Source organism: Ostrinia nubilalis, chromosome 8 (genome assembly GCF_963855985.1).
Source record: "Ostrinia nubilalis chromosome 8, ilOstNubi1.1, whole genome shotgun sequence".
Classification (NCBI taxonomy): Eukaryota; Metazoa; Arthropoda; class Insecta; order Lepidoptera; family Crambidae; genus Ostrinia; species Ostrinia nubilalis.
In genome coordinates, this window is record NC_087095.1 from 4,087,816 (window position 1) to 4,115,342 (window position 27,527).

Below are 27,527 nucleotides of genomic sequence, written 5' to 3' on the forward strand. Positions count from 1 at the left end.
TGCCTAGTGCCTGGCGGGAAGTTTAAGAACTTCTCAGGGCTTTGACTTTACGAGCCACTATAGAGGTGCTGTAGGGATGAATCAATAGATAGACTTACTCACGGTCATCTCGTTTCTGACACCTCTTTCAAGGGTTTACCTACCTTAGAAATCTAGAGGCGATGATAATTATGAATGTTTTTCTTTATTAGCTGCGTCAAGACAGTCTCAAAAGTCACAACATTGAAGAATACAGGGAACATCAAAAGCAGCAGATTGACGAGCAAGAACGATCCGTATGTCCTATTGCAATGTTGTTGTGATAGATGTATGACATTGTCTTGTAGGTACTTGTGAATAAAATGTATGAAAAACGTAGAAAAGTTCTATAGATGTGTATTTAGGTCGAGTCTTCGATGTAGATCGGTCAATAGTTTGTCGTTACATTATTTTCCAATCACAAAGTACAGCGAAATAGTTCCAATATGAAAATTCACTGTTGCAGATGCACGAAGTCGAACCTGGTGAGAAGGACGACACGATTTATTTCTGCACTAACTGCTTCAAGAAATATGTCATCACAGAATATAACGAGGAAGTTGTGAGTAATTTCATTGGATTTTATTTTACGCTGTATGTGATGTAGATTTTGAGATAGCTTGCACGGCTTGATTCTTTTTTTTTCAATGCATTTTCTTATAACTGAAAGATTTTGAAACCGTATACGTGGAATTCTGTCTTAATTATCGGGAACACAGACTTGTGACGCTTTGTAAAGAAGTATTTATTTAAGCAACCGATCGACGTTAATTTTGTTAACATATTTTAGTTTTCTAAGGCTGGGTTGCACCATCTTCCTTTAACTTTGACAATCGTCAAAAATCTGTCAGAATCCGTACAAAAAGCACCGATTTATCGTCAAAGTTACGGTCAAAGTTAGGTGGTGCAACTCAGCCTTAATCTGAAACCATCAAATCAACAGTGTAAACACTCGATTTAACGACAAACTCCTTATAACATCGAATTTGCTTGACTCTAGTTGATTTACCTACATTTCTATCCACTTGTGTCTCTCCATTTACCGTCCACTCTCTACAACGTCGAACGATTCTCTCTCGTGTCGTTATATCGATTTTAGTGCATGTTGGTAACTGGATGTTTGGTCAGGCCTGTTCATCTCCGCGAGTTTAACTTTACATCGAAAACAAAACACGCACGATGGCCCACCTACAGGATAAGGGAGAGTCCGCTAATTTGGACCAGTTTTTTTCAATCCCATTTTACACATAGTTTTCTTTTGTTTTTGCTAATTTCCATGGTATATAATAAAAGATACATTATTCAACTTACTATTTCATAAGTATTAATTAACATGATTGTTGTATATTTAGCACAAATCAACAAAGTACGAGTTCAGAGCTTCGGTCCAATTTAGCCAACCGGTTCGATAATTTGTACCACAGGGTTACTAAATTGGATTTCAATAAATTTCAAGCCTATAAAAAAACTATGGCAAAATATTATACGATACATTCTTAACAAATTAGGAAACGAAGAGGAACAGTAGTTAATAACATAGACAATCGATATTGTTTTACACGTTATCACGATTTTGAGTACAAGTTTTGTAATTCCAATTAACGTAACGCACACTTGTACCTAATCTACTTTGCCAGTCTTTTGCTTTCATTTATTGTTAGTCAAACATAACTACGCTATTATAACTTCAAAATATGATTTACTAAAAAAAATTTCAAAATTCTTTGGTAAAGTTCCATACAACTTGATGTGGTACAATTTAGCCGACTAGGTGATAGTGCTTTTAAAAAATCCGTAAAAAATATGGCTTATAAATACCGAAAAATGTTTCAAATAATTGTAATCCACACTAATTTACGCTTCTAAATAATGTATTAGAAACACCCTGTGATTAAATTTAACAAAATTACAATCTAAACATGTATTGTCAAAAGTTACTAGAAAACAATGAAAAAATACTTTTCAAAATAAAACACACGTGTTTGTTGTCACGGCAAAAACCACATGGCCGATATTAATTGATTTTAGTTGTGTATCGCTGAGTGTTGCAATTACAGACATTCAATAAATACTTTACGAAATATGAGGGTGGTACAATTTACCCGGCGGTCCAATATACCGAACTCTCCCCTACTATTCGACAAGCCCTATAGCTTCGGCGCAGTGCCGATCACTGACGTTTGTCAACAAAATGGTGCTTGACTCTTGAGACAGGCTAAATTACACCATATTGTTAATGACATTGAGCATACATTTTTTTAAATACCTTCGCGAAGTAAAACTTCTGTACGTAGTACCACAGAATAATAATAAGTACTACGTACAGAAGTTTTACTTCGCGAAAGTATTCAAAAAAATGTATGCTCAATGTCATTAACAATATGGTGTAATTTAGCTTGTCTCAAGAGTAAAACTTCTGTACGTAGTACCACAGAATAATAATAAGTACTACGTACAGAAGTTTTACTTCGCGAAAGTATTTAAAAAAATGTATGCTCAATGTCATTAACAATATGGTGTAATTTAGCTTGTCTCAAGAGTCAAGCAAGTTTGTCAGAAGTTTTGTTGACAAACGTCAGTGATCGGTACTGCGCCGAAGCTATAGGGCTGACTTCGGTAAAATGATGTGACGTGAGGTGCCAATCTGCAGAAAATGGCGGAGGAAATACATGATTTAGCATGAATTATCATGAATAATATTAACTACTTATTTACCTCTCAGTGTCTTCAGGCAACTTAAAAAAGTACATTCTGTGTTTTTATTATTATTTAGGCAGTTAAATACTGCACAGTATTTAGTACACCATTTTCTTTATTTTTTTCCATCATACACAAGAATACGCGTGCGTGAGTCAATGTTCGCTCGTATGTGAGGCCTTGTCGAATAGTACTCTTGTAGGGGGCAATCGTGCGTGTTTTGTTTTCGATGTAAACTCGCGGAGATGAACAGGCCTGGTAGTACTTATTATTATTCTGTGCTACAACGTCGAACGATTCTCTCTCGTGTCGTTATATCGATTTTAGTGCATGTTGGTAACTGGATGTTTGGTCAGGCCTGTTCATCTCCGCGAGTTTAACTTTACATCGAAAACAAAACACGCACGATGGCCCACCTACAGGATACTATTCGACAAGCCCTATAGCTTCGGCGCAGTGTCGATCACTGACGTTTGTCAACAAAATGGTGCTTGACTCTTGAGACAGGCTAAATTACACCATATTGTTAATGACATTGAGCATACATTTTTTTAAATACCTTCGCGAAGTAAAACTTCTGTACGTAGTACTTATTATTATTCTGTGCTACAACGTCGAACGATTCTCTCTCGTGTCGTTATATCGATTTTAGTGCATGTTGCTAACTGGATGTTTGGTGCAGAAGCTGTGCGACGCGGTGTCGACGGCCAGCGTGGCGGTGTCGGCGGGCGACAGCGGCGAGCCGCACGCGCACGACGCCAAGCACGCGCCGCCGCCGCCCGACCCGCCCGTGGTAAGCACTTTTTATAGAAAGAAAGAAGAAAGAAAAAATGTTTATTTGGCACCAAATTACATGCACTTCTTAAAAACCTACACAATATTTAACTTATTCTAATACAAAACAAAAAATATATAAAATCAAAAAAAATAATTATAATTTTGGTACCAAATTGGGCTCCGCTCAGTAAAGGCAGTGACGGCGCAGAGCTCGTCACGGCGACTGGTATTCTGCGGAGTCCATTTGCAGAGGAAAAGAAGGCGCATAGCCTCAGCACACAGACAGCCGACGCATACTTATGGGTCATTCCACAAAAATATGTCAACTCTTAGTCCGCGCCACATTTCACATGAAATATTTGTTAATATTTTATTCCAAAATTGTTAAATAACAGCTCGCAATGTACTTTATTCATCACCCATTTATATTTTTTTAAAACTATTTTTAAAACATCTTAAATTCCTTTTGAATGACTCAAAACGTCATTCCCTAGGCATGTCCGTACTCCAAAAGTTTGTGTTTTGGGACCCACATTTATAAAAACATCAACTTTATCCTTTGTTTTAATTAACGAATAATCTATTTAAATGTATATTACACCAAATTCTATTAATATTTTGCGGTTTCAATAAACAATAATTTGATTTTCTTTAGTTGAAAAAGAGTCTACAGTTTTTAGCGTCATTCCCTTGCCACGCACTGATTTTATAATTTTGCGCTTTAATATGTAATTAGAGTGAATGACATTTAGTTGAGTTTAAAGTACGATACGAAGTTATCCTCAGACCATACTGGCTTTGCGGTAGCCGTTTTTCGAATTAGTGCAAACGTGCCAGTTGTTACCGAAACATGTATTAATCCAGTCACTTCGTCAGTCCCTAGTTGAGTAGCTTTATTGATTATAATAGGAAATTGTATATAATTTAATAGTATTTACGTGTGGTTTTTTGGCTATTTTCGGCACATCGTATTAAGCATCTTATAATAAAAAGTTAATCTGCATTTGTGTTAAGTTTTACTCCAAATCATCAATCCCTAGAGCGTCAGGCCCTAGCTTTAAACGGCACTTGGGACTAAATTACTAGTTAGGGAATGATGTTTTTTATATAGTGATAGTAACAAAATAACTACATTATGTGTATTAACTTATCTATAAATGTTAAGGTTAAAAGTTTTATACTTTATTAGAAGTCATATAGGAGTAATGTAGTATGAAAAAATTTAAAATTATAATTTATCCTAAAATAAAGCATAAAGTGACTGGCCCTTTTAGACATAACATAATTAATTAATAAACAATAATTTACACTAATAAAGTATTCAAAAGCATCTTAAAAAAGTTACGGACAAAATGACGTCGAAAATATACAGATTTTTATGGAATGACCCTTATAGATTATGTGTGACTCAATTACACTAGGCCTTCCCGCAACTTCGCCCGCGAATAACATCAGTAGGGGGCAGAATGTTAAGTACCGGTATTCTTACTTCAGCTTTTGCAAGTTTAATAAATATTTCTTGTATTTTACACGGAAAGTAAAAACTGTTGCAGAATTTCTAATAGGTGAATATTGTTCCAGCACTTTGTTGCAGAGTAACGGAAACTACCCCGGAATATAGCTTAAAGTCTGTTCGCCGAGAGTTGATAAATATTATGAAATGTCTTGCAATAGCGACTGTCGCTTAATTATCGCATTCTGTATGGCGGGCGTCGTTTGTCACAACGCGCACTGAGTACCATGGTACGAGCCACGCAGCTGTCGTCAAGCGCCCCGGCCGGCGGGCCGCAATGTGTGAAACGGAATAGATTTATTTTACATAAGACCGAAATGACGTATGACAGTGGGTAGGGCTTTGCCCAACATTGGGATACACTATAAGCCACTTGATAATAATGAAATACTTTTTATCCAACACATGGACGCCACGTGTTTGATCCGTATCCCCACGTATGCCCTAACCGGAATAATTCCCGTAAATTTAAAAGAGATAATAATGATTATCTACCAACTTTTTCATTATATCGACAAAAATAATTAGCGGGCCGCAATTTATAATGAGTTTAGAACCTCGGATATTAAATTTTTTTTATCAACTCTCGGCGAACAGACTCTAGTTTAGGTATACTACCTACCTTAATTAACATAATTGTTACTAACCAAATAATTTCATAGTACCGTTTAAGTTTCTTGTATTTAGGCTAAGTTTTTATTCAATTATCTTATGTTACTGCTGTTATTGAAATTTTTGCTCTAATGTCAAATTTCAAATACGGTTAGTCATTTAAAGAATAAAAATTAGATATTAGAAATTAATAATGTTCAGCGAGAAAAAGAGCCAACATCCTCTTGTTTATAAATAAGTTCAATGAACAAAATATTAATTATAAGAGTTTTTAAAAACATTGCCTGTAGAAAAGAGACTTTGCTTATCTTTGGATGATCTTTCGCTTATCGTTTAAAAAACTATATTAGACTCAAGACTTTATATTATTTGTTCATTTTCTTTAGTTAGAAGAATTCACACAAAAATTGAGTAAAGGCATTGAGCAAATGACGACGATTAATAATGTACGGATATTATTACAGCAAGTGTCGCCGCCCCAAAAGGACGACAAGTCCAAGCCGGCCGCCAAGAAAGCGGCAAAGAAACCGCCGCCCGCGCCCGCGCCGCGCCCGCCGCCGCGCGAGCCGGAATCCGGCTTATATCTCTACATCGACCTGCACGGGCACGCCTCCAAGAAAGGTAACCTATAGACGTGGCCGTAACTAGGGGAGCCAGCTTCCATGCTTTTTAGTGTTTTACTAAAGCCTGGTCCGTGAGCACGTAGAATCCCGTCCAATGACCCCAAGCTGCCCATCCTTGTCGCTCGCGCGTAATTATGTTGCTGTCGCGCTCGCACACTCACTGCGGGCGCGCGTCGCACAGTCGCGACAGCAATATAATTACGCGCGAGCGATAAGGATGGGTAGCTTGGGGTCATTGGACGGGATTCTACGTGCTCACGGACCAGGCTTTAGTATGATATAGCATAGCTGGGCATTAACTCGTTAATCCGTTAATCGTTAATTAACGAAGTTAACATTTCTATTAACGGATTAACTTTTAAGTTAACTTTAAAAATTGTTAACGGACTCGTTAACTTCCGTTAAAGTATCCTAAGTCCGTTAATCGTTAATCCAGTACCTACTATTTATCAAAAAGATACAGCAGGCACGCTGAAAAACGCGTTTTGACAAGTACGTTCGGGCTTCCAGAACTTCCAGAACCCAAAGCAACAGTTTTTGTAATCAGATCACTAACGCAACGATATATTAAAATGCATTATTTTATTTATTTACAACTGAATTTTACGACCAGAGGTGGAATTGTGTAAAGCAATCGTTATAATTTGACAGTTCATAACGTACGATTATTCTGTCAAACGCTTTGTATAACTGACTTTATCGTACGTTATGAACTGTCAAATGATTACGATTGCTTTACACAATTCCACCTCAGTTCTCAACCGATTAAGCTGTATGGTATACTTATGTAAGTAGGTACGATGACAATGCAATGTTATTGTTGACGATGGCCACCTAGAGTAGGTACAAGTTAGCTAGATTTAAATATTATTAATTAAAATGGCTACTTATGAAACTAATTTACTATCTTATTAGATTTGCCTTTCATTTGTATGAATATGTAACTGATGGTGCCTGAATGTAGGCTATACAGGGTCCTTCTAAACTAGCTACATTCCGTTTAATGGGGGCATCTATACGGTACACTGAACAAGTTCACCAAATTTTCAGTAGGTATGTGTTTTATAATGATTTTACAAAGTTACATTTTCTGGCAAAAATAAAAATTCATTGCGTCTTACATAATGGAACATGCTGTATTTTTTACTCACACAACAAAGCTGTAGTGTATTCATTCTGCACAGGAACACGAGACACAACACACATAACGATCACTACCACTGCACACTTTTTTGTTGTTTACACTCACGTCATAACAACTCACAGGCCTCACAGCAGTCGTCACAGCTGATAGCCGATTGGCTGATCAACTGATTGGGCGAGCTATCACTTCAATGTTGCAGGCCTACTCTCATATCGTTGTCTATCCTTATTATCTTATGTTGATCACAGTAAAATGGATTCACGATACCATCGAAAAATCAACCAGCAAAGGCCATGATTTTTAAGGCGCGTCTTAGTAAATTTATTTGCATTTGTGCACCTGTGCGTCATAGTTCACTTCACGAGCACTACAAAACGCACCTTCACACAAGAAAGCTAGTCAAAAACTGAATTAAATCAAAGCGCACGCGCCGACAAATGCCGACAAGCCGCACGCCTTTTGTTGACACAAAGACGCCGACGCCGCCAAAGCAAGAGCCGAAAAGTTGGCATAGGCGTACAGTCGACAAAAAATAAACTTATTTATTTATTACTAGCTTTCCGCCCGCGGCTTCGCCCGCGTGGAATTTTGTCTGTCACAGAAAAACTTTATCGCGCGCGTCCCTGTTTCAAAAACCGGGATAAAAACTATCCTATGTTTTTTCCCGGGACTCAAACTATCTCTATGCCAAATTTCATCAAAATCGGTTGCGAGGTTTAAGCGGGAAAGCGTAACAGACAGACAGACAGACAGAGTTACTTTCGCATTTATAATATTAGTTGGGATTTTATCTGCTTGCTTTCGATTTCAATTGATTCGAATCTAAATTGTGGTGTTGAGTATTTCATGGTAAAATATCCTATAACAGATAATAATTAAAAATTAATCAAACTTATTGTTTTGTGAAGGTAATTCAATGGCCTAGTCAATTTATGTAGAAACATTAAATTAGACTATTGAAGCAAATAAAACTCTTCAATTTGTTTGTATTGATATTCCAATTATCCTAAGTCAAAGTCCATTCTTAAATTAATCGTTAATGTCATCATTTCTATTACAATAGAAAAGTAGATGAGGTAGGTAGGTACCTAATTAGTTAAATAAAATTTCCGAATCATTTCCGTTCCAACTTGGTATTTATTTATGACCTATCTTATGTACCTATGATTTAACAATAAACACAATTTTAATTTGAATAGTAAAAAAAAGTTTGTTGCATTTCTTAATTTTATATTGGTGACTGTACATTGCGCTAGCCGGCGGCCGGCGGCACGTGTCTAATGGCGGCGACAAGTTCGTTTGCTGCGCCGCGCGCCGGCTAGTGTTGTACGATACGACACTCGAGTCTTGGAATCTTACTTATTAAAAGTTTGAAGAAAATAAAATAGCAATGAATAAGGACTGTGTGTTTATTATTTTATTGGACCGTTTTAACTTTTTGATTAAGAAAATCGTCAGTCTTTAGATGGATACTTCTGATTCGATTATTTGCGTTTAATGCAATTTGATTGATATTACATTTGTATTGTGCGATTTATTTTATTTTCAATCAGGATATAACATACGGATGATGATATGAAATCACTCATTATTGCCTATTAGTATACACCAACTCAAGTTCATGTCATGATTCAGTCTAGCTCAAAGAACTTAAAATACTCGAAAGGACTCGGAAGGCTCAATGATTCATGTGAAGTCTTAAAAATAAACTCAAGTTTCGAAACAAAGACTTTTAAGACTCGAGGTTCTTACTTACAACACTAGCGCGGTCAACTTTTTTGCTTCGTTTCGTTGCTACGTTTGAAATAAAAGATTTTTGCAAGCGCAGAGGTATTTTAACGAATTTTTGAATAAACATCATTCCATTAAGACCACTAAATAAGTACTTACTACCTACATAAGATTTTTTTTATGTTACCAAAATAAATAAATTTTAATTTTCTCCTTAATTTAATCCTTAAATAACTAGTAAACTTACGTAGCTTGGGATCTATTAACTAAATATGTATGAATGTTTAATACTTAACCTATGGGTATATTTACATCGTAATAATAATAATGTACACTGTTATTGACCATTATGTCGAACTCACACTGTGTGTATGTGTTTTTGGATCATTAAATAATAAGAAGCGAATTTGGGTGCGCGCGTAGGTAATATTATTATCGCGCGCCTAGAACATTCCAAGCTAGCCGTTAGCAATGCGGCCCGCTGATTGGCCGGAGGCCTCTATCCTTTTATGGTCAGAAGCTTCTAGCGGCTCACCGCGCGCGGCCGTTAGCCGCCAGTCGTCTCGTCGTCGAACTCTCGTGATCTGCGAACGTACTTGTGCGCACACCCGGACGCGCCGCATTTTCAATATTCCTACCTAGACTTTTCATTTCATCTTATCACCTACGTTCACCCATCGACCTACATTGCCTACAGTTATGGTACCATTGAACTGGTCTGATGATGGAGTCAGGAGGCGGCCATAGAAACTCCTAAATGAAACGGCGGAATCGCATCGAATTTGGGTTCGTTGGATTTATCTTTTTGAGCACTTTAGTACTAGATGATGTCCAGGGTCCTGATGATGGAGAGGAGGTGGCCATAGGAATTCCTAAACGAAACGGAGGAAATTTATCGAGTTTGGGTTTGTTGGATTTGTCTTGTATAATAAAATTATAATTTAAAAAAAATTTTTAAAAACAAGCTTTTATTCTGAAATGCAGTTGTTAAAAACGAAAAAAAAAACCGGCCAAGTACGTGTCGGACTCACGCACAAAGGGTTCCGTACCATTGATTAAAATTTTTCTTTTAATTTAAGTTATTTGTATGAAAGATTACGCGGTAATAGGTAAGCGGTTTACGATTTACGAGGTAATAAAAAAAAACTACTTACTAGATCTCGTTCAAAACAATTTTCGTTGGTAGTTTTTATAGTAATGTACATCATATGTTCTTTTTAGATTTTTATTTTCTTAATTAAGAAGTTAAAAATCCACAATTTATATTATGCAAGGTTCAAACAATTTGGAAAGCTTGTAGCGCAAACATAAAAGAGGAATAAATTCTACAGAGGATACAAGCTTTCGAATTTATTGGTATTTTATTCGTCTTAATATCACATGTTAACGGATTAACGATTAACGTTAACTTGCGTTAAATCTTCCGAAATGTAACGTTTTAACGTTTAACGAAGTTAATTTTTTTAGTAACGGATTAACGATTAACGAAGTTAACTATTTGATTAACGGTGCCCAGCTATGTGATATAGCAAGCATCGCCGCCTCAAAAGGAGGACAAGTCGAAGAAAGCGGCAAAGAAACCACCACCCGCGCCGCGCCCGCCGCCGCGCGAGCCGAAATCCGGCCTGTATCTCTACATCGACCTGCACGGGCACGCCTCCAAGAAAGGTAACCTACAAACATGGGCATGTATTTATTTTTTTGTGGTTTTTTAGCATGACATAGTAAGACCTCAAAAGAAGAATAAGTCGAAGCCAGCAGCCAAGAAGAAGCCACGAGCCTGAATCCGGCTTATATCTCTATATCGACCTGCACGGACACGCTTCCAAGAAAAGTAACCTACAGGCGTGGGCGTAACTAAAGGAGCCAGTTTCTATGCTTTTTAGTGGTTTATTAGCACGACAAAACAAGCATATGACATAGTAAGCGTCGCCGCCAAGAAAGCGGCAAAGAAGCCGCCGTACGCGAGCCGGAATCCGGCCTGTATCTCTACATCGACCTGCACGGACACGCCTCCAAGAAAGGTAACCTATAGCCATGAGCGTTTATAGCATTTGCACCCTCTAGGATGGCGCCACTGTAAAGTTAGTCCTATCACTCGCTAGTGGCGTCAATAGACTATTTGACAAACCAAAAATCTTAATTTACAGATAATTTAAAATTAATTAAAGTTTTTAAGACCAGAATGAAGCGTCTTTATAAAAAAGTTGTGATTTTGAATTATTGGGGAATGCTGTCAAATAGTCTATTGGTGAGCGCAATGAGGGCTATCGTTTTAGCGCTCACCGGTTGCACCACTTGCTAGTGGCGAAGACAATGGTCCCAACTGGTAAGCGCAGAAGCGGTAGGATTATCGCATTCGTTTCTTCATAATAGCCCTAGTGTAGAAAAGTCATTTGAATCGCCAGTGGTGCCAACTGTGGAGTATAAAATCGATAGCCCTTATTAATGAAACCCTCATTTTTAAATGCAAAGAGTTTGAATAACAAGTGGTTCTCCAGGCATCTTCATGTACGGCAACCACTTCGAGGACGTGGACAGCTCGGTGGAGTGCATGCTGCTGCCGCGCATCATGTCGCTCAACAACCTGCACTTCCACTTCTCCTCGTGCAACTTCACCGAGCGCAACATGTACCTCAAGTGAGTACGCGACCAGGCCTGTACCTCTAGCATGAACAACTTTCGTCTTCGAATCGTTTGCGTATTCGACAAAATTCTATACTCAACCTTCGAATTAAACGATAACGTGACAATTTTGATTCTCAAAATGAGTTTCGTGCGACCATTTCTCATACTAAGTTCACTTTACGACACGTTCACAAGGGCGCTGTTATAGTTTTCGTGCTAAATCTTATGATGGCGATTCGAATACGCAAACGATACGAAGTCGAAAGTTTTTCGTGCTAGCCGTACTGTTCATCTCCGCGAGTCTTCATCGAAAACAAAACACGCGCGACTACCCGTCCTGCGGTACCTAATCGACAGGACAATCACGGGCCAGTATTGACGCACGCACGTGTATTCCTCACCCATTTGCATTGTAAAGACAATAAACTGTATGTAAAAACGGTGGTGTAATTAATACTGTGCAGTATTTTTAACTGCCTAAATAATAATAAAACAAAATATAATTCATGCTTATTCATGTATTTCCTCCGCCATTTTCCGCAGTTTGGCACCTCACGTCACACACCATTTTACCGAAGTCAGCCCTATAGCTTCGGCGCAGTACCGATCACTGACGTTTGTCAACAGAATAGTGGTCGACTCTTGAGACAAGCTAAATTACACCATATTGTTAACGACATTAAGCATATTTTTTTTTTAAATACCTTCGCGAAGAAAATCTTCTGTACGTAGTACTTATTAATATTCTGTGACGCGACCCGATATTGATGAAGTCTCATCAAGGAATATCCATTGCGTCTACATATTCTATTTCTGTTGTAGGTGTTCTTATTTTTCAGCTAAATATCCGGCTCGAAGGATCATGATCATAATTTAGTGTGTAGTTGGACGCGATGAGGACTTTTTTGGGTGGAAAAGAAGCGCAGAAGTTTTGTATTTTCTGTATTTATTTATAGATACTTAACAACGTGCTAGTTCGTAGGGAAAATGGAAGGAGACGACGTAGTGTTGCCAACGTTTGAATGTGACATATTAAAATATAATGTATAGCCTGACCAGGAACATAAAAACCCTGGCACAGAGGCGCGTCAATTGCATTTGATAGTGCAACACTGAGTACAGTCGTACCTGTGTTAAATTAATAGGCTAACTTTATGTATCAGGATTCAGGATTACGGGCTAATTTGATATTTTTATAAATTAACGAAAAAATATTATTATAGGTAGCCTGATTTAAATAAATTAAATGAAACCATCAATCGAGCTAGTAGAATTTATTTTATTATTCATCAATAATCAAATTCAGAACTTGAATATTCAACTGCAATGTCTGCTCATGAACGCTTACTTACTTACTTCTTTCCCAATCCCATAAAATTCAACACTTAGAAAGTGACAAAAAATTTTAAAATAGGTAACTAGTTGAAACAAACCACAGCTAATTTTCATAGTGGACTGTACTATACGATAAACATGTCAGTCAATTTGACAACCTTTGTCGGAACATTATTCAATGAAAATATTGTCCGAACCCTTAGTATTTCTCTTCGACAAATACTTTAACACATTGTGAACCACTTTTCTTTCACGACTATAAAAATATTTTAGCAATTTAACTCATAAAACCAATTGCGCACGTTTAAAATACACTTTGACAGCAATAGACTGACATGCAAGGTGACATGTCAATGAAGTTTTCAGTTACTGTTGCCATTAAAAGAAATTAGTACCATTAGTTTTCCGCAACATGGCGAGGGTTTTTATGTTCCTGGTCAGGCTATATGTTAGTTATTGACATGTCCAACATAAGCAGCTCGCGACGGCATGTCCCGCCAAGGATCAGGCCGAGAAACTACAACACGGGCCGGCTGGTCAACGTACAACCCCCTAATCGATTGAGCCCATACATTTTGGCGTCTAAAATCATCGATAGGAGTGTATTAGGCGCATTCTAGCCCGGCTGATGTAGTCTAATATAATCTTTCATCTCAACCAGGGGCCAAATGGCTGTCTGCGTCCTAAAGGCCACGGGTCTCGTCCGCTCCTACACACTAGAATGCATGTTTCGTTTCTCGCAGGGACCGTCGCGACGGCATGTACCGCGAAGGCTCCGGCCGAGTGGCCGTCCTAAAGGCCACCGGCCTCGTCCGCTCCTACACGCTGGAGTGCAACTACAACACGGGGCGGCTGGTGAACGTGCTGCCCCCTCGATTAAGCCCATACTTTGTGACGTTTAAAATCATCGACAAGAGACATCTAGCTGGTGTAGTACAATCTAATGTTTCGTGTCACCCAGGGACCGTCGCGACGGCATGTCCCGCGAAGGCTCCGGCCGAGTGGCCGTCCTAAAGGCCACCGGCCTCGTCCGCTCCTACACGCTCGAATGCAACTACAACACGGGCCGGCTGGTGAACGTGCTGCCGCCGACGGTGCGGGACGGGCCGGGCGCGCCCGCCGCCGCGCCAATGCCGCCCAAGTACACGCCGCACATCTTCGAAGAGGTAAACCCGTTCCAGGTTTGTGTGCCGGATGTGTTGTGTAGTAGGTTTCGCTTTAGGTGGCTTAACTTGTTAACTTGTTGCTGAAATTGATGTTTTTGCTGGACACATAATAACACCAATAGTCTCATATCAGATATTGAATTGACTTTGGTAACAACCCTGATGTAAGTAAACCCATTTTCGCAAAATATATGATTTGATTTGAAATAAGATTCTTGAAGTCTCTTGTCTTGAAGACCTACCACTCTTGCGACTACGCATGGAAAATATAGGCTGGTCTCCCATTCAGTGGACTGACGACATAGAAGACTATGAATAGTCCACTGTTGTGTTGTACAAACAGTAGAATCCTGCCTAGAAAAAAAGCGCGAGATATTGAGTATGAGATCATTGAGCGTGAGACTTTCAATTTAACGTGATTTTACTTGCTAAAGTTAAAACACCTAAAGTGAAACACTCTTAGATATTGAGTATTGTTGGTAGTTATTCAGTTCGCAACCCGTAAACTGTAGATTTTGTTGTGTAGTAAATAGTGAGATGACAAAGTGGCTGATCTTGAGATAACCATATTATTATAATCTCAGGATGGAAAAATAACATGTGATAACAGACAGCTATCTTTTGCATTGCTACGAATAATTACTTATCAAGAAAGTCAAAATTATGACTAATCTGGTTCACTGAATTACCGGTTATATCCGAATTACATCAAATCTGGCACATAATTACATACATAATGTAACTTTAATTAATTAAGCTTTCGCTAAACTTCAACACATTTAGCAATCCGAACGACTTTCAGGTAAGACACGGTCGGGCAAAGAATCTGGAGTATTTCCGCGAGATATCGCCCGTCGAGGTTTGTCTGAGCCACAAATAATTCAACAATCAATAATGTACATACATCCAGTAGCGTAGATTTTACTCACCCTTTTTAAACGCTTCCTGAGTTATATTGGGAGTTTTGTTAATAATTAGATCCAAAAATACTTCATGTGAGGTTTGAACAATTGGCAACTAAATCTCCAGATTTTTTGCATTGCTTTTGTAGATTTATGATTATTATTTTTTAAGATACGTATCGGATTTTGTTTTTGACAATATTTGCAGAACGAGCAACATTAATACGTTATAAAAATCATTTTTGCACTTGTCAACAACGAATTTGAGAATTTTAAAAATATTTTAGCACTCATATCAGACTTAATATTCCTACAAAGTCTATGTCAAAAAATATTATAAGTAGCGCAGCCTGGCGCTAACACGTGCGATGAGTTTCCACTTTCCATCCACAAGCGCGCCAGGAGCTCCGCAGCGAAAGCCAGACCTCGTCGCGTGGGAATTCTGGAGCGGGGGCACCTGCTTCGTGCACCAGCGCAAGTTTTATCGTAGGCCGTAAAGAAAAAATGCGCACCGAAAGATGCTTTCGATTTAATCTATGTTCAGGAACATTTTCAACAATGCTGCCCCCTATCGTTAAAAGGGTGCATCCAACACCAAATCAAAACCCGTGTCAAAACGGAGATAAAAAAGTTTCAAAATAATTTAAATGGGTAATTCTTCACTGTCCTTGAGTTTAAACTCATAATATCCGAAAAAAAAATGTTAGATGCGCCTTTTCAACTATTAGGAGCAGTTTGGGCAATCACTAATTGGCCGCAAAGCATTGATTAGAAATAGAGCTAAGTAGTTACGCCATACTTTAGCGTTTATTGTTCCTTTACAATCACATGGTACATCGCTGTATGGCTGCAGGTGGGCCGTTCTCTCGGCGCATCAATCTTGGACAGATCCAAGATTATATCTCAGGAGATTTAAGTAAAATAAACCAACAGTAGTTCGCCTTAGCGTTCATATTCCTTCGCAAACACAGTAGGTACAGCGATATGACTGCAGGTGGGCCGCTCTAATCATGGGCTGGGCGCAACAATCTTGAACCAACAGCAGTAGTTACTCTTTACTTTAGCGTTCATTATCCCTACAAACACATGGTACAGCGTTTTATGACACCAGGTGGACCGCTTGCTCGGCGCATCAATCTTGGACCTGAGATTTTAAGCCCACTGTAGTTCGCCTTAGCGTTCATTTTCCTTGTAAACAAGTATAATAATACAGCGATATATTACTCCAGGTGAGCCGCTCGCTCGGCCCATCAATCCTGAACCAACAGTAGTTTGCCTTACGCCCGATTCCCATATTCAATCCTTGTCCAAATCCGGATTACAAAGAACTGTCAAATTGAATTCAGTTTTAGATTACATTTCCAAAATTTTCGATGCTTTTACACTTTAATATCGTTTAAATATACTAATAAACAATATAAAAATGTAAAAACATCAAAAACCGCAGATATTTTGGCCAAAAACATATTAAAATTTGACAGTTGACAATCCAAATCCGTATAATTTGGATTAGGATTGAATATAGAAATCCAGCATTAGCGTTCATATTCCCCTGCAACCTAGTACATCGATCTATGACACCAGGTGGGCCGCTCGCTGGGCGCGTCGATCCTGGACCTGCCTGAGACTTTAAACCAACAGTAGTTCGCCTTAGCGTTCATATTCCCTTACTACACCATAATACATCGCTGTATGACATCAGGTGGGCCGCTCGCTCGGCCCATCAATCCTGAACCAACAGTAGTTCGCCTTAGCGTTCATTGTCCCCTGCAACCTATAGTACATCGATCTATGACACCAGGTGGGCCGCTCGCTGGGCGCGTCGATCCTGGACCTGCCTGAGACTTTAAACCAACAGTAGTTCGCCTTAGCGTTCATATTCCCTTACTACACCATAATACATCGCTGTATGACATCAGGTGGGCCGCTCGCTCGGCCCATCAATCCTGAACCAACAGTAGTTCGCCTTAGCGTTCATTGTCCCCTGCAACCTATAGTACATCGATCTATGACACCAGGTGGGCCGCTCGCTCGGCCCATCAATCCTGAACTAACAGTAGTTCGCCTTATCGTTTATATTCCCTTACACCATAATACATCGCTGTATGACATCAGGTGGGCCGCTCGCTGGGCGCATCAATCTCGGACCTGAGATTTAAGTAAAATAAACCAACAGTAGCTCGCCTTAGCGTTCATATTCCCTTGCAACCTAGTACATCGATCTATGACACCAGGTGGGCCGCTCGCTCGGCGCATCAATCTCAGACCTGAGATTTAAGTAAAATAAACCTACTGTAGTTCGCCTTAGCATTCATATTCCCTTGAAACCTATGACAACAACCTATAGTACAGCGTTATATGACACCAGGTGGGCCGCTTGCTTGGCGCATCAATCTTGGACCTGAGATTTTAAGCCCACTGTAGTTCGCCTTAGTGTTCATTTTTCTTGTAAACAAGTATAATAATACAGCGATATATGACTAGGTGAGCCGCTCGCTCGGCCCATCAATCCTGAACCAACAGTAGTTCGCCTTAGCGTTCATTGTCCCCTGCAACTTATAGTACATCGATCTATGACACCAGGTGGGCCGCTCGCTCGGCCCATCAATCCTGAACTAACAGTAGTTCGCCTTATCGTTTATATTCCCTTACACCATAATACATCGCTGTATGACATCAGGTGGGCCGCTCGCTGGGCGCATCAATCTCGGACCTGAGATTTAAGTAAAATAAACCAACAGTAGCTCGCCTTAGCGTTCATATTCCCTTGCAACGTATAGTACAGCGTTGTATGACACCAGGTGGGCCGCTCGTTGGGCGCGTCGATCCTGAACCAACAGTAATTACTTTAGCGTTCATTTTCCCTCGCAAACGCAGTACAGCGATATGATATGACTGCAGGTGGGCCGCTCTAATAATGGGCTGGGCGCAACAATCCTGAACCAACAGTAGTAGTTACTCTTTACTTTAGCGTTCATTGTCCCTACAAACACATGGTACAGTGTTCTATGACTCCATGTGGGCCGCTCGCTCGGCGCATCAATCTTGGACCTGAGATTTTAAGCCCACTGTAGTTCGCCTTAGTGTTCATTTTCCTTGTAAACAAGTATAATAATACAGCGATATATGACTAGGTGAGCCGCTCGCTCGGCCCATCAATCCTGAACCAACAGTAGTTCGCCTTAGCGTTCATTGTCCCCTGCAACTTATAGTACATCGATCTATGACACCAGGTGGGCCGCTCGCTCGGCCCATCAATCCTGAACTAACAGTAGTTCGCCTTATCGTTTATATTCCCTTACACCATAATACATCGCTGTATGACATCAGGTGGGCCGCTCGCTGGGCGCATCAATCTCGGACCTGAGATTTAAGTAAAATAAACCAACAGTAGCTCGCCTTAGCGTTCATATTCCCTTGCAACGTATAGTACAGCGTTGTATGACTCCAGGTGGGCCGCTCGCTCGGCCCATCAATCCTGAACCAACAGTAGTTCGCCTTAGCGTTCATATTCCCTTGCAACATATAGTACATCGATCTATGACACCAGGTGGGCCGCTCGCTCGGCGCAACAATCTTAGACCTGAGATTTTAAGCCCACTGTAGTTCGCCTTAGCGTTCATTTTCCTTGTAAACAAGTATAATAATACAGCGATATATGACTAGGTGAGCCGCTCGCTCGGCCCATCAATCCTGAACCAACAGTAGTTCGCCTTAGCGTTCATATTCCCTTGCAACATAATATACTTACTACAACGATATATGACTCCAGGTGGGCCGCTCGCTCGGCGCATCTTTTCTGAACCTGAGATTTTAAGCCAACAGCAGTTTGCCTTAGCGTTCATTTTCCCTCGCTATCACATGGTACAGTGTTCTATGACTCCATGTGGGCCGCTTGCTTGGCGCATCAATCTTGGACCTGAGATTTTGAGCCCACTGTAGTTCGCCTTAGCGTTCATTTTCCTTGTTCGTTCGTTCGTTCGTTTTCAGCCAAATGACGTCCACTGCTGGACAAAGGCCTCCCCCAAGGTTTTCCACAATGAACGGTCCTGCGGTGCCCGCATCCAGGCTCTTCCCGTGACCTTCACCAGATCGTCGGTCCACCTAGTAGGAGGCCTGCCCACGCTACGTCTTCCAGCCCGTGGTCGCCACTCGAGAACTTTCCTGCCCCAACGGCCATCGTCTCTACGAGCTATGTGCCCCGCCCACTGCCACTTGATTTTGGCAATTCTGCATTTTCCTTGTAAACAAGTATAATAATACAGCGATATATGACTAGGTGAACCGCTCGCTCGGCCCATCAATCCTGAACCAACAGTAGTTCGCCTTAGCGTTCATATTCCCTTACTACACCATAATACATCGCTGTATGACATCAGGTGGGCCGCTCACTCGGCGCGTCGATCCTGGACCTGCCTGAGACTTTAACTTTAAACCAACAGTAGTTCGCCTTAGCGTTCATATTCCCTTGCAACGTATAGTACAGCGTTGTATGACACCAAGTGGGCCGCTCGTTGGGCGCGTCGATCCTGAACCAACAGTAGTTACTTTAGCGTTCATTTTCCCTCGCAAACGCAGTACAGCGATATGACTGCAGGTGGGCCGCTCTAATCATGGGCTGGGCGCAATAATCCTGAACCAACAGTAGTAGTTACTCTTTACTTTAGCGTTCATTGTTCCTCGCTATCGCATGGTACGGTAGCGTTCTATGACTCCAGGTGGGCCGCTTGCTCGGCGCATCAATCTTGGACCTGAGATTTAAGTAAAATAAACCAACAGTAGCTCGCCTTAGCGTTCATTGTCCCCTGCAACCTATAGTACATCGATCTATGACACCAGGTGGGCCGCTCGCTGGGCGTGTCGATCCTGGACCTGCCTGAGACTTTAAACCAACAGTAGTTCGCCTTAGCGTTCATTGTCCCCTGCAACCTATAGTACATCGATCTATGACACCAGTTGGGCCGCTCGCTGGGCGCATCAATCTCGGACCTGAGATTTAAGTAAAATAAACCAACTGTAGTTCGCCTTAGCGTTCATATTCCCTTGCAACGTATAGTACAGCGTTGTATGACACCAGGTGGGCCGCTCGTTGGGCGCGTCGATCCTGAACCAACAGTAATTACTTTAGCGTTCATTTTCCCTCGCAAACGCAGTACAGCGATATGATATGACTGCAGGTGGGCCGCTCTAATAATGGGCTGGGCGCAACAATCCTGAACCAACAGTAGTAGTTACTCTTTACTTTAGCGTTCATTGTCCCTACAAACACATGGTACAGTGTTCTATGACTCCATGTGGGCCGCTCGCTCGGCGCATCAATCTTGGACCTGAGATTTTAAGCCCACTGTAGTTCGCCTTAGTGTTCATTTTCCTTGTAAACAAGTATAATAATACAGCGATATATGACTAGGTGAGCCGCTCGCTCGGCCCATCAATCCTGAACCAACAGTAGTTCGCCTTAGCGTTCATTGTCCCCTGCAACCTATAGTACATCGATCTATGACACCAGGTGGGCCGCTCGCTCGGCCCATCAATCCTGAACTAACAGTAGTTCGCCTTATCGTTTATATTCCCTTACACCATAATACATCGCTGTATGACATCAGGTGGGCCGCTCACTGGGCGCGTCGATCTCGGACCTGAGATTTAAGTAAAATAAACCAACAGTAGTTCGCCTTAGCGTTCATATTCCCTTGCAACCTATAGTACAGCGTGGTATGACACCAGGTGGGCCGCTCGTTGGGCGCGTCGATCCTGAACCAACAGTAGTTACTTTAGCGTTCATTTTCCCTCGCAAACGCAGTACAGCGATATGATATGACTGCAGGTGGGCCGCTCTAATCATGGGCTGGGCGCAACAATCCTGAACCAACAGTAGTAGTTACTCTTTACTTTAGCGTTCCATATTCCCTTGCAACCTAGTACAGCGTTGTATGACACCAGGTGGGCCGCTCGTTGGGCGCGTCGATCCTGAACCAACAGTAGTTACTTTAGCGTTCATTTTCCCTCGCAAACGCAGTACAGCGATATGATATGACTGCAGGTGGGCCGCTCTAATCATGGGCTGGGCGCAATAATCCTGAATCAACAGTAGTAGTTACTCTTTACTTTAGCGTTCATTGTCCCTACAAACACATGGTACAGTGTTCTATGACTCCATGTGGGCCGCTTGCTCGGCGCATCAATCTTGGACCTGAGATTCTAAGTCCACTGTAGTTCGCCTTAGCGTTCATTTTCCTTGTAAACAAGTATAATAATACAGCGATATATGACTAGATGAGCCGCTCGCTCGGCCCATCAATCCTGAACCAACAGTAGTTCGCCTTACGCCCGATTCCCATATTCAATCCTTGTCCAAATCCGGATTACAACTGTCAAATTGAATTCAGTTTTAGATTACATTTCCAAAATTTTCGATGCTTTTACACTTTAATATTGTTTAAATATACTAATAAACAATATAAAAATGTAAAAACATCAAAAACCGCAGATATTTTGGCCAAAAACATATTAAAATTTGACAGTTGACAATCCAAATCCGTATAATTTGGATTAGGATTGAATATAGAAATCCAGCATTAGCGTTCATATTCCCTTGCAACATATAGTACATCGATCTATGACACCAGGTGGGCCGGTCGCTGGGCGCGTCGATCCTGGACCTGACGGGCGCGCATCCCAACTCACGCATCCCGTGCTCCGAGCACCGCAACCTCAGCGCCGTGCGCGAGTGGCTGCGCGCACACACGCGCACCATGCGACCGCAGGTAACACGCGACACATCACAATCACAGTCGCGCATACACTTCCAATGCTCTGTGCGTAGCAGCGTTGCCAGTTTTTTTTTTTCGCCAAGTCGGGACTTTGGTACTTTTTGAGTAAAAAAAGCGGGATTCTTCCGTCAGAAGCGGGACATAGTAAAAAAACGTATACAGGGTGTTAGGTAAATGGGTATATGAGCCGACACTAGCCCATGTTAACATGGTCATATAAATGGTATGGTGAAGTCAGAAATTTGATATCATAATTTTTTTTTTTTAATTTTCATACAAAATAAATTTTATAAAATCTGATTTGTATGAAAATTAAAATAATTTAAATGAAGATATCAATTTTCTGGGTTAGGTATTATCTGGCCCACCGAAAATCTGGTCCGCGGACCAGTTAATAACTTTTTAAAATACTAGTCTTCATCTCGTCCGAAGCTCCGGGCCAGATAATACCTGTAAAATCACTAGGGTATAACTCGCCCAATCTATAGTGAGATTTAACAATCTGTTCTTAGTTAAAGGATTCGTGATAAATGGTTAGTTAAATAGCCAAATTCAAATTTCAAGCCCTTAAAATTTTAAACTAGGTAATGACTTAGTGCATCTAAAAAGTGGAAAAAAAAGGTATGTTCACGGTCTATTTTTTATAACATTGAAAAATTTAAAACAAGCATGCTTTTTATGTTTCAAGTGTTTCATAAAGATTTCAATGAGAGTTTTTGATAGACTTTTTGAAGTCAATTATTGCATATTCTTTTAGCAGTCGAACGAATTGACTTTACTTTTATGCTTATAACAAAAAAACTGCAATCTTTAAAAGTAGGCCCTACTCGAACAAAAATTGACACTTTAAACTTTAAACACTTGCAAACGGATCCCTAATAGGAAAAATAGTAATAAACCAAAAAGTTCTATCTAACGATACCCCACACGATGAGGTAGAAGATGAAAAAAAAAAAAACACCCCCACTACATGTAGGGGAGCTAAACTAAAAATTTTATTTTATCTTTTTGTCGGCGTGATTAATATACACACCTCCACAAAATAACAGCTCTCTATTCTCAATAGTTTCCAAGCAAAACCTCGGACAGACTGACAGACATATCCAAACTATACTCAACATCAAATAAACCGCACCTTCCGCGACGAGAACTTTAAAGATTTTCTTCTGACATAATCACAGTGCCCCAACTAATTGGTGTTATTTGAAAGCCCAATAAATATCCTAAAAGAGAATAACATTTAATTTCTTAATAAATGATTAACATATACCATAAATGTGACTTGAAAAAAGACCTCACTTTGGGCTCACCTCTGGGATCAATCAGACCATTTTTTTTAAGTCATTACCTAGTTTAAAATTTTAAGGGCTTGAAATTTGCATTTGGCTATTTAACTAACCATTTATCACGAATCCTTTAACTAAGAACAGATTGTTAAATCTCACTATAGATTGGGCGAGATAGACCCTAGTGATTTTACAGGTATTATCTGGCCCGGAGCTACGGACGAGATGAAGACTAGTATTTTAAAAAGTTATTAACTGGTCCGCGGACCAGATTTTCGGTGGGCCAGATAATACCTAACCCAATTTTCTGACTTCACCATACCATTTATATGCCCATGTTAACATGGGCTAGTGTCGGCTCATATACCCATTTACCTAACACCCTGTATAATCAAAGGCTTTCAAATATTTATCTTCTTATTTGATTTAAAATTACGTTTACGTGACAAAAGTAGCCATAGAAAATGTATTTTAACAAAAAGATAATATTTTTAATCAGATTTACTCTATCGTTAAATTCGTTGTTTGAATAAAAAAAGAAAAAAAATTAAAAAGTCTTATTCTTTAGAATAATATGGCGTTTCAAACAATAGTCTGGTGAAGTGAGTGTCTCTCTCCGAAAAGCGGGACCGAGCCTGTCCCGCGCGGGACATTTAAATTTGTTTTAAAAATCGGGACGTCTGGCAACGCTGGTGCGTAGTGTGAGTTTACATCAAAAGCATTCGACATCGACTGCGTTAAATATGCATGAAAATTTTAGTCGTTGAAAGATTCCGCTAAGGGCGCTGTGCAATCCGTCATACATTTAATTTCACTTTTTTAAACAGTCGATATCAAATTAATGCGTTTGAAGTAAACTCACACTACGCCCCCAGATCATAATCACAGTATACCTACACTACATCATCATACATCACAGTTTGTACAAATCCCAAAAAAACCACAGGTAGTAACTTGAATAAAACCAAGATTCCAGTAGAAAGTCTCATTTATTCCGAACAAAAGACTATATGTATGGGCCGTCAAAAACGTAATACCGCGATTCAAACTACACACAGCGACATCTATCAGTAACTCAAAACACTACATAAAATTGAACCCAATTCTCTACGTGCGCGAGTGTACACAGTATGAGATACACGTTGACAAAAACTTACATAGTTACTTATTCGCACGCGTGCGAATCTGGTCCGCATGCCTTTCGTTATTTCATTCATGTTTTTCCGTCTACGTGCGTGTAGCCCTCGTAATACAATGTCTAATTCAATCTATCATTGTCTATCCCAATATTCGGAATTTCTCTGAAACTCAACAAAATGAAACTGGCAACAATGCAGTTATCTTGCAGTCTGAACAAATTCATTGATGTTGGCTTAGCTTACTTCTCCTGTTATTTTCTACTAAGATACACGAAACGCTTTCAATGTCACTTAATTTAAAAAATACTTAATGTTGTCTATTGTCTCTTCTCTACACTTTTGCTTCTATAAAAATCACAGACATCTTTTCTTTTCAATTTTAACACATTTCTTTAATTTTCAGTGATTTCCACTAATATACAAACACCAGTACTTGTAGTACGTAATATTCGGGGTAAGGAACCGTGAGTGAATCGTTTTGTCGCGACTATGCAATAACATCATACATCTAGTTGGTACTAATACGGCCGTGATGTTACTCCATTAGCCAAACACAAACAGAATTGTCATTGTTTTAGCACTGAAGATAACATAACAGCCAAAATGTATATTATACAAAAAGTGTAGAAATAATAGTCTTGCTATTATTTTACCTTCAATATGGTCAGGTTTCTGACTGAATGGAGGTTTTTGGCTTGAGCGTGCTCATCTTCCAATCTTATTAAGGGTGAATTTTTCATATTATTAAACATCCTTGAGTAGAATATGAGCACACTCAAACTGGAAATCTCAGTTTAGAAACTGGACCTAAGTCGTTAAGGTCGCCTTACGATCCCACCCACAAAAATCTCGTTTCGTTCCAGTTGACCATGTCCCGATTACGGCCTAAGACATCGTCGCCCACGCGAGTGCCGCTCTACGCCCGCTCCAAAGCCAAGGTGACGGACGAACGGAAAGAAAACACCTACGTCGGAGCGAAAACCGATTCGGAAAGGAAGCGCAGCCCGCCCGTGCTAGCCCAGCGATCCGGTCACGACATCATCAACGTAAACATGAAGTTCGCCAAGAAGAACGAACCCGTGAAAACGCCCTCGCGAACACGTTACTTGTCTGAGAACGAGCCCAAGCCGAAGACGCTCTCCACCAAACGGCGCAATATTTTAGCCATTCGCAAGCCGAACTCGAGTAAGACTCAAGTGGGCGGGGTGGTAAAAGCGAAGGTGAGCCGTCGCTCAGCCGACGACGCGTCGAGCCCGCGCGCGTCTCTAGTGTCTGCCAAGCTGAGCAAGCGCAGTTTCTCGCGCTCGGTCCGCAACCGCTGCCGCGCCATGGCCTCTTCCTCCTCCGACGACATGCTAGGAGCTTGGGAGGACGTAGCTGGTGGTACTGCTTTGGCTGCTCATCCCGAGGCTCTCCCATTAGGTGCCAAGCGCCGGCCGTTATCAAACCCGCCGCCGCCGCACCTTAAAAAGATCCGCCTCAAGACCGGCTTGTAGCGCCGCCCGCGCGCCCGCCCCGCCCCCGCCACGCCCCCAGCCGCTCCGTCTACGTCACGCTCGTGATCACGTCACGGCTGGAGCGGGAAGCGCGACCGTCTGATGATTTCTACGCTGACCACAATTTAACGAATTTCGGGACGTGCGTCAAGCATTTTTCAATATATTTGTAGAATGCTGACACAACGTAGAATTCGTTGTCAAGTGAGGTAGTGATGTGGAAGTCTAAAAATCGTTGAGATGATCTCGCTTTTGTTGAACTATCGGCGGGCATCGGTGCTGAACTTCCTTGGTCCCTAATCAAACTTTAGAATAGTTTTGGAATTATTTGATTGGGACTAGGGCGAGGAAAGCCAACGCGGCCGCGGGCTAACTCCTGTATCGGATTGTATAATCGGTGCACGAATCGACTCGAAAACGGGTTGATTAATAAAAAAAAACAAGTAAAATGTTAACCGATTAAATGAAGTGTGCGTTTTATACAATCTGAATCGAACCTCGTCTACTATCGCGTCGGGTGCCGGGACACTATTGAAGAGAATAAATTCCGCAGTGCACGGAAGATATGTCGTCGCCTCTCGTACCTTATACCACTAAAATGTCATAAATTGTTCTTTTAACACAGTTTAAATACAAGTGGAATACATTTTCTGTTTTGTCAACTATTTCGTGGCATAAGATACGAGATTGGGACAATGATTTGTTGATCTTGTAAATTATTTGTTGTCTATTTGGAATTCGGCGATTATCCGACTGATCTTGAACGAAATTGTTGTGTTCTATAAGCATAATTTATGTGAAATTTTTGTAAACAGTCTTTATAGTTTTTACGTTCCTGATTTTATCATGTAAATTTTAATAGAAATTAACTTTCTTATACAATTTTATATTTAACGATGCTTTAAAAGACATTTTCAAATATAGGGTTAATTATACATTTGTGGTAAATTTAAAGGTGTATTGAGATAACTGGATGTATTATAGTGTGCTCATGGAGCCGTGTTTTCAAAACTATTGATCTCATTTAAGAAAATTAGCGAAATGCCGGCTGCCGTGCGCAGTCGCCGCGGCCGCGCAAACAGACTCGAGAAACACGCTCGTGTGATATCATAATTATAGCTGTTAAATAAAATAATATATTATAATGGTTCTTTTAGAATTAATATTTACTCTGTTAAATATTTCCACGAATGTAGGACCTCCTCGAGGGCGGCCCTCACCGAACACCCATTAGAGTGCAATAATTTTATAATATAGAGGTAGCATGTATTTGTAACTTGGTTTTATAAAAATTTTATGTATCACTAAAAATTACGATTCTTAAATGTACTTTAAATTTTGGATGTTGTGTGTAATATAAGATGTGTTTATCGTAGAAAAGCATAGTATGTATATTCTAAAATAGTAACTAAAACTATTTATTTATCTGAAGATATTAATATATGATTAAAATAAAACATGAAACTGGCTTTTTATTTCAACGCTAATATTTCTTCGGCCCTTAAATCGATATAAATAGATAGTAAGCCTCTTTTATTTACATTTGAAATTAATAAAAGAATCATCTTTGACAAACCACAATTTTATAACTCGAGAATGGCTGGACAGATTTTGATGAAGAGGATGATGAGATATATCTAAAAACTCGATACGCTCGCTTGTTTTTGGCAATATTAGCCGAGTGACA

General features: G+C 40.2%; 1 protein-coding gene across 2 annotated transcripts in view; it reads left to right on the forward strand.

Annotated features, from left to right (window-relative positions):
* LOC135073750 (cytosolic carboxypeptidase-like protein 5) overlaps nt 1-26,106 on the forward strand; it is a 32,607-nt gene extending 6,501 nt beyond the window's left edge. The window contains exons 11-19 of one of the 2 annotated variants that reach the window (XM_063967920.1): nt 192-275; nt 485-580; nt 3,398-3,508; nt 6,082-6,238; nt 11,617-11,755; nt 14,040-14,244; nt 15,047-15,103; nt 21,776-21,913; nt 25,208-26,106. In XM_063967920.1, coding sequence (XP_063823990.1) covers nt 192-275; nt 485-580; nt 3,398-3,508; nt 6,082-6,238; nt 11,617-11,755; nt 14,040-14,244; nt 15,047-15,103; nt 21,776-21,913; nt 25,208-25,840 — 1,620 coding nt within the window. In that variant the 3' untranslated portion in view covers nt 25,841-26,106. The remainder of the gene's footprint in view (nt 1-191; nt 276-484; nt 581-3,397; nt 3,509-6,081; nt 6,239-11,616; nt 11,756-14,039; nt 14,245-15,046; nt 15,104-21,775; nt 21,914-25,207) is intronic. The other variant, XM_063967921.1, reaches the window with a different exon arrangement.
* The last annotated feature ends 1,421 nt before the right edge of the window (nt 26,107-27,527 follow it).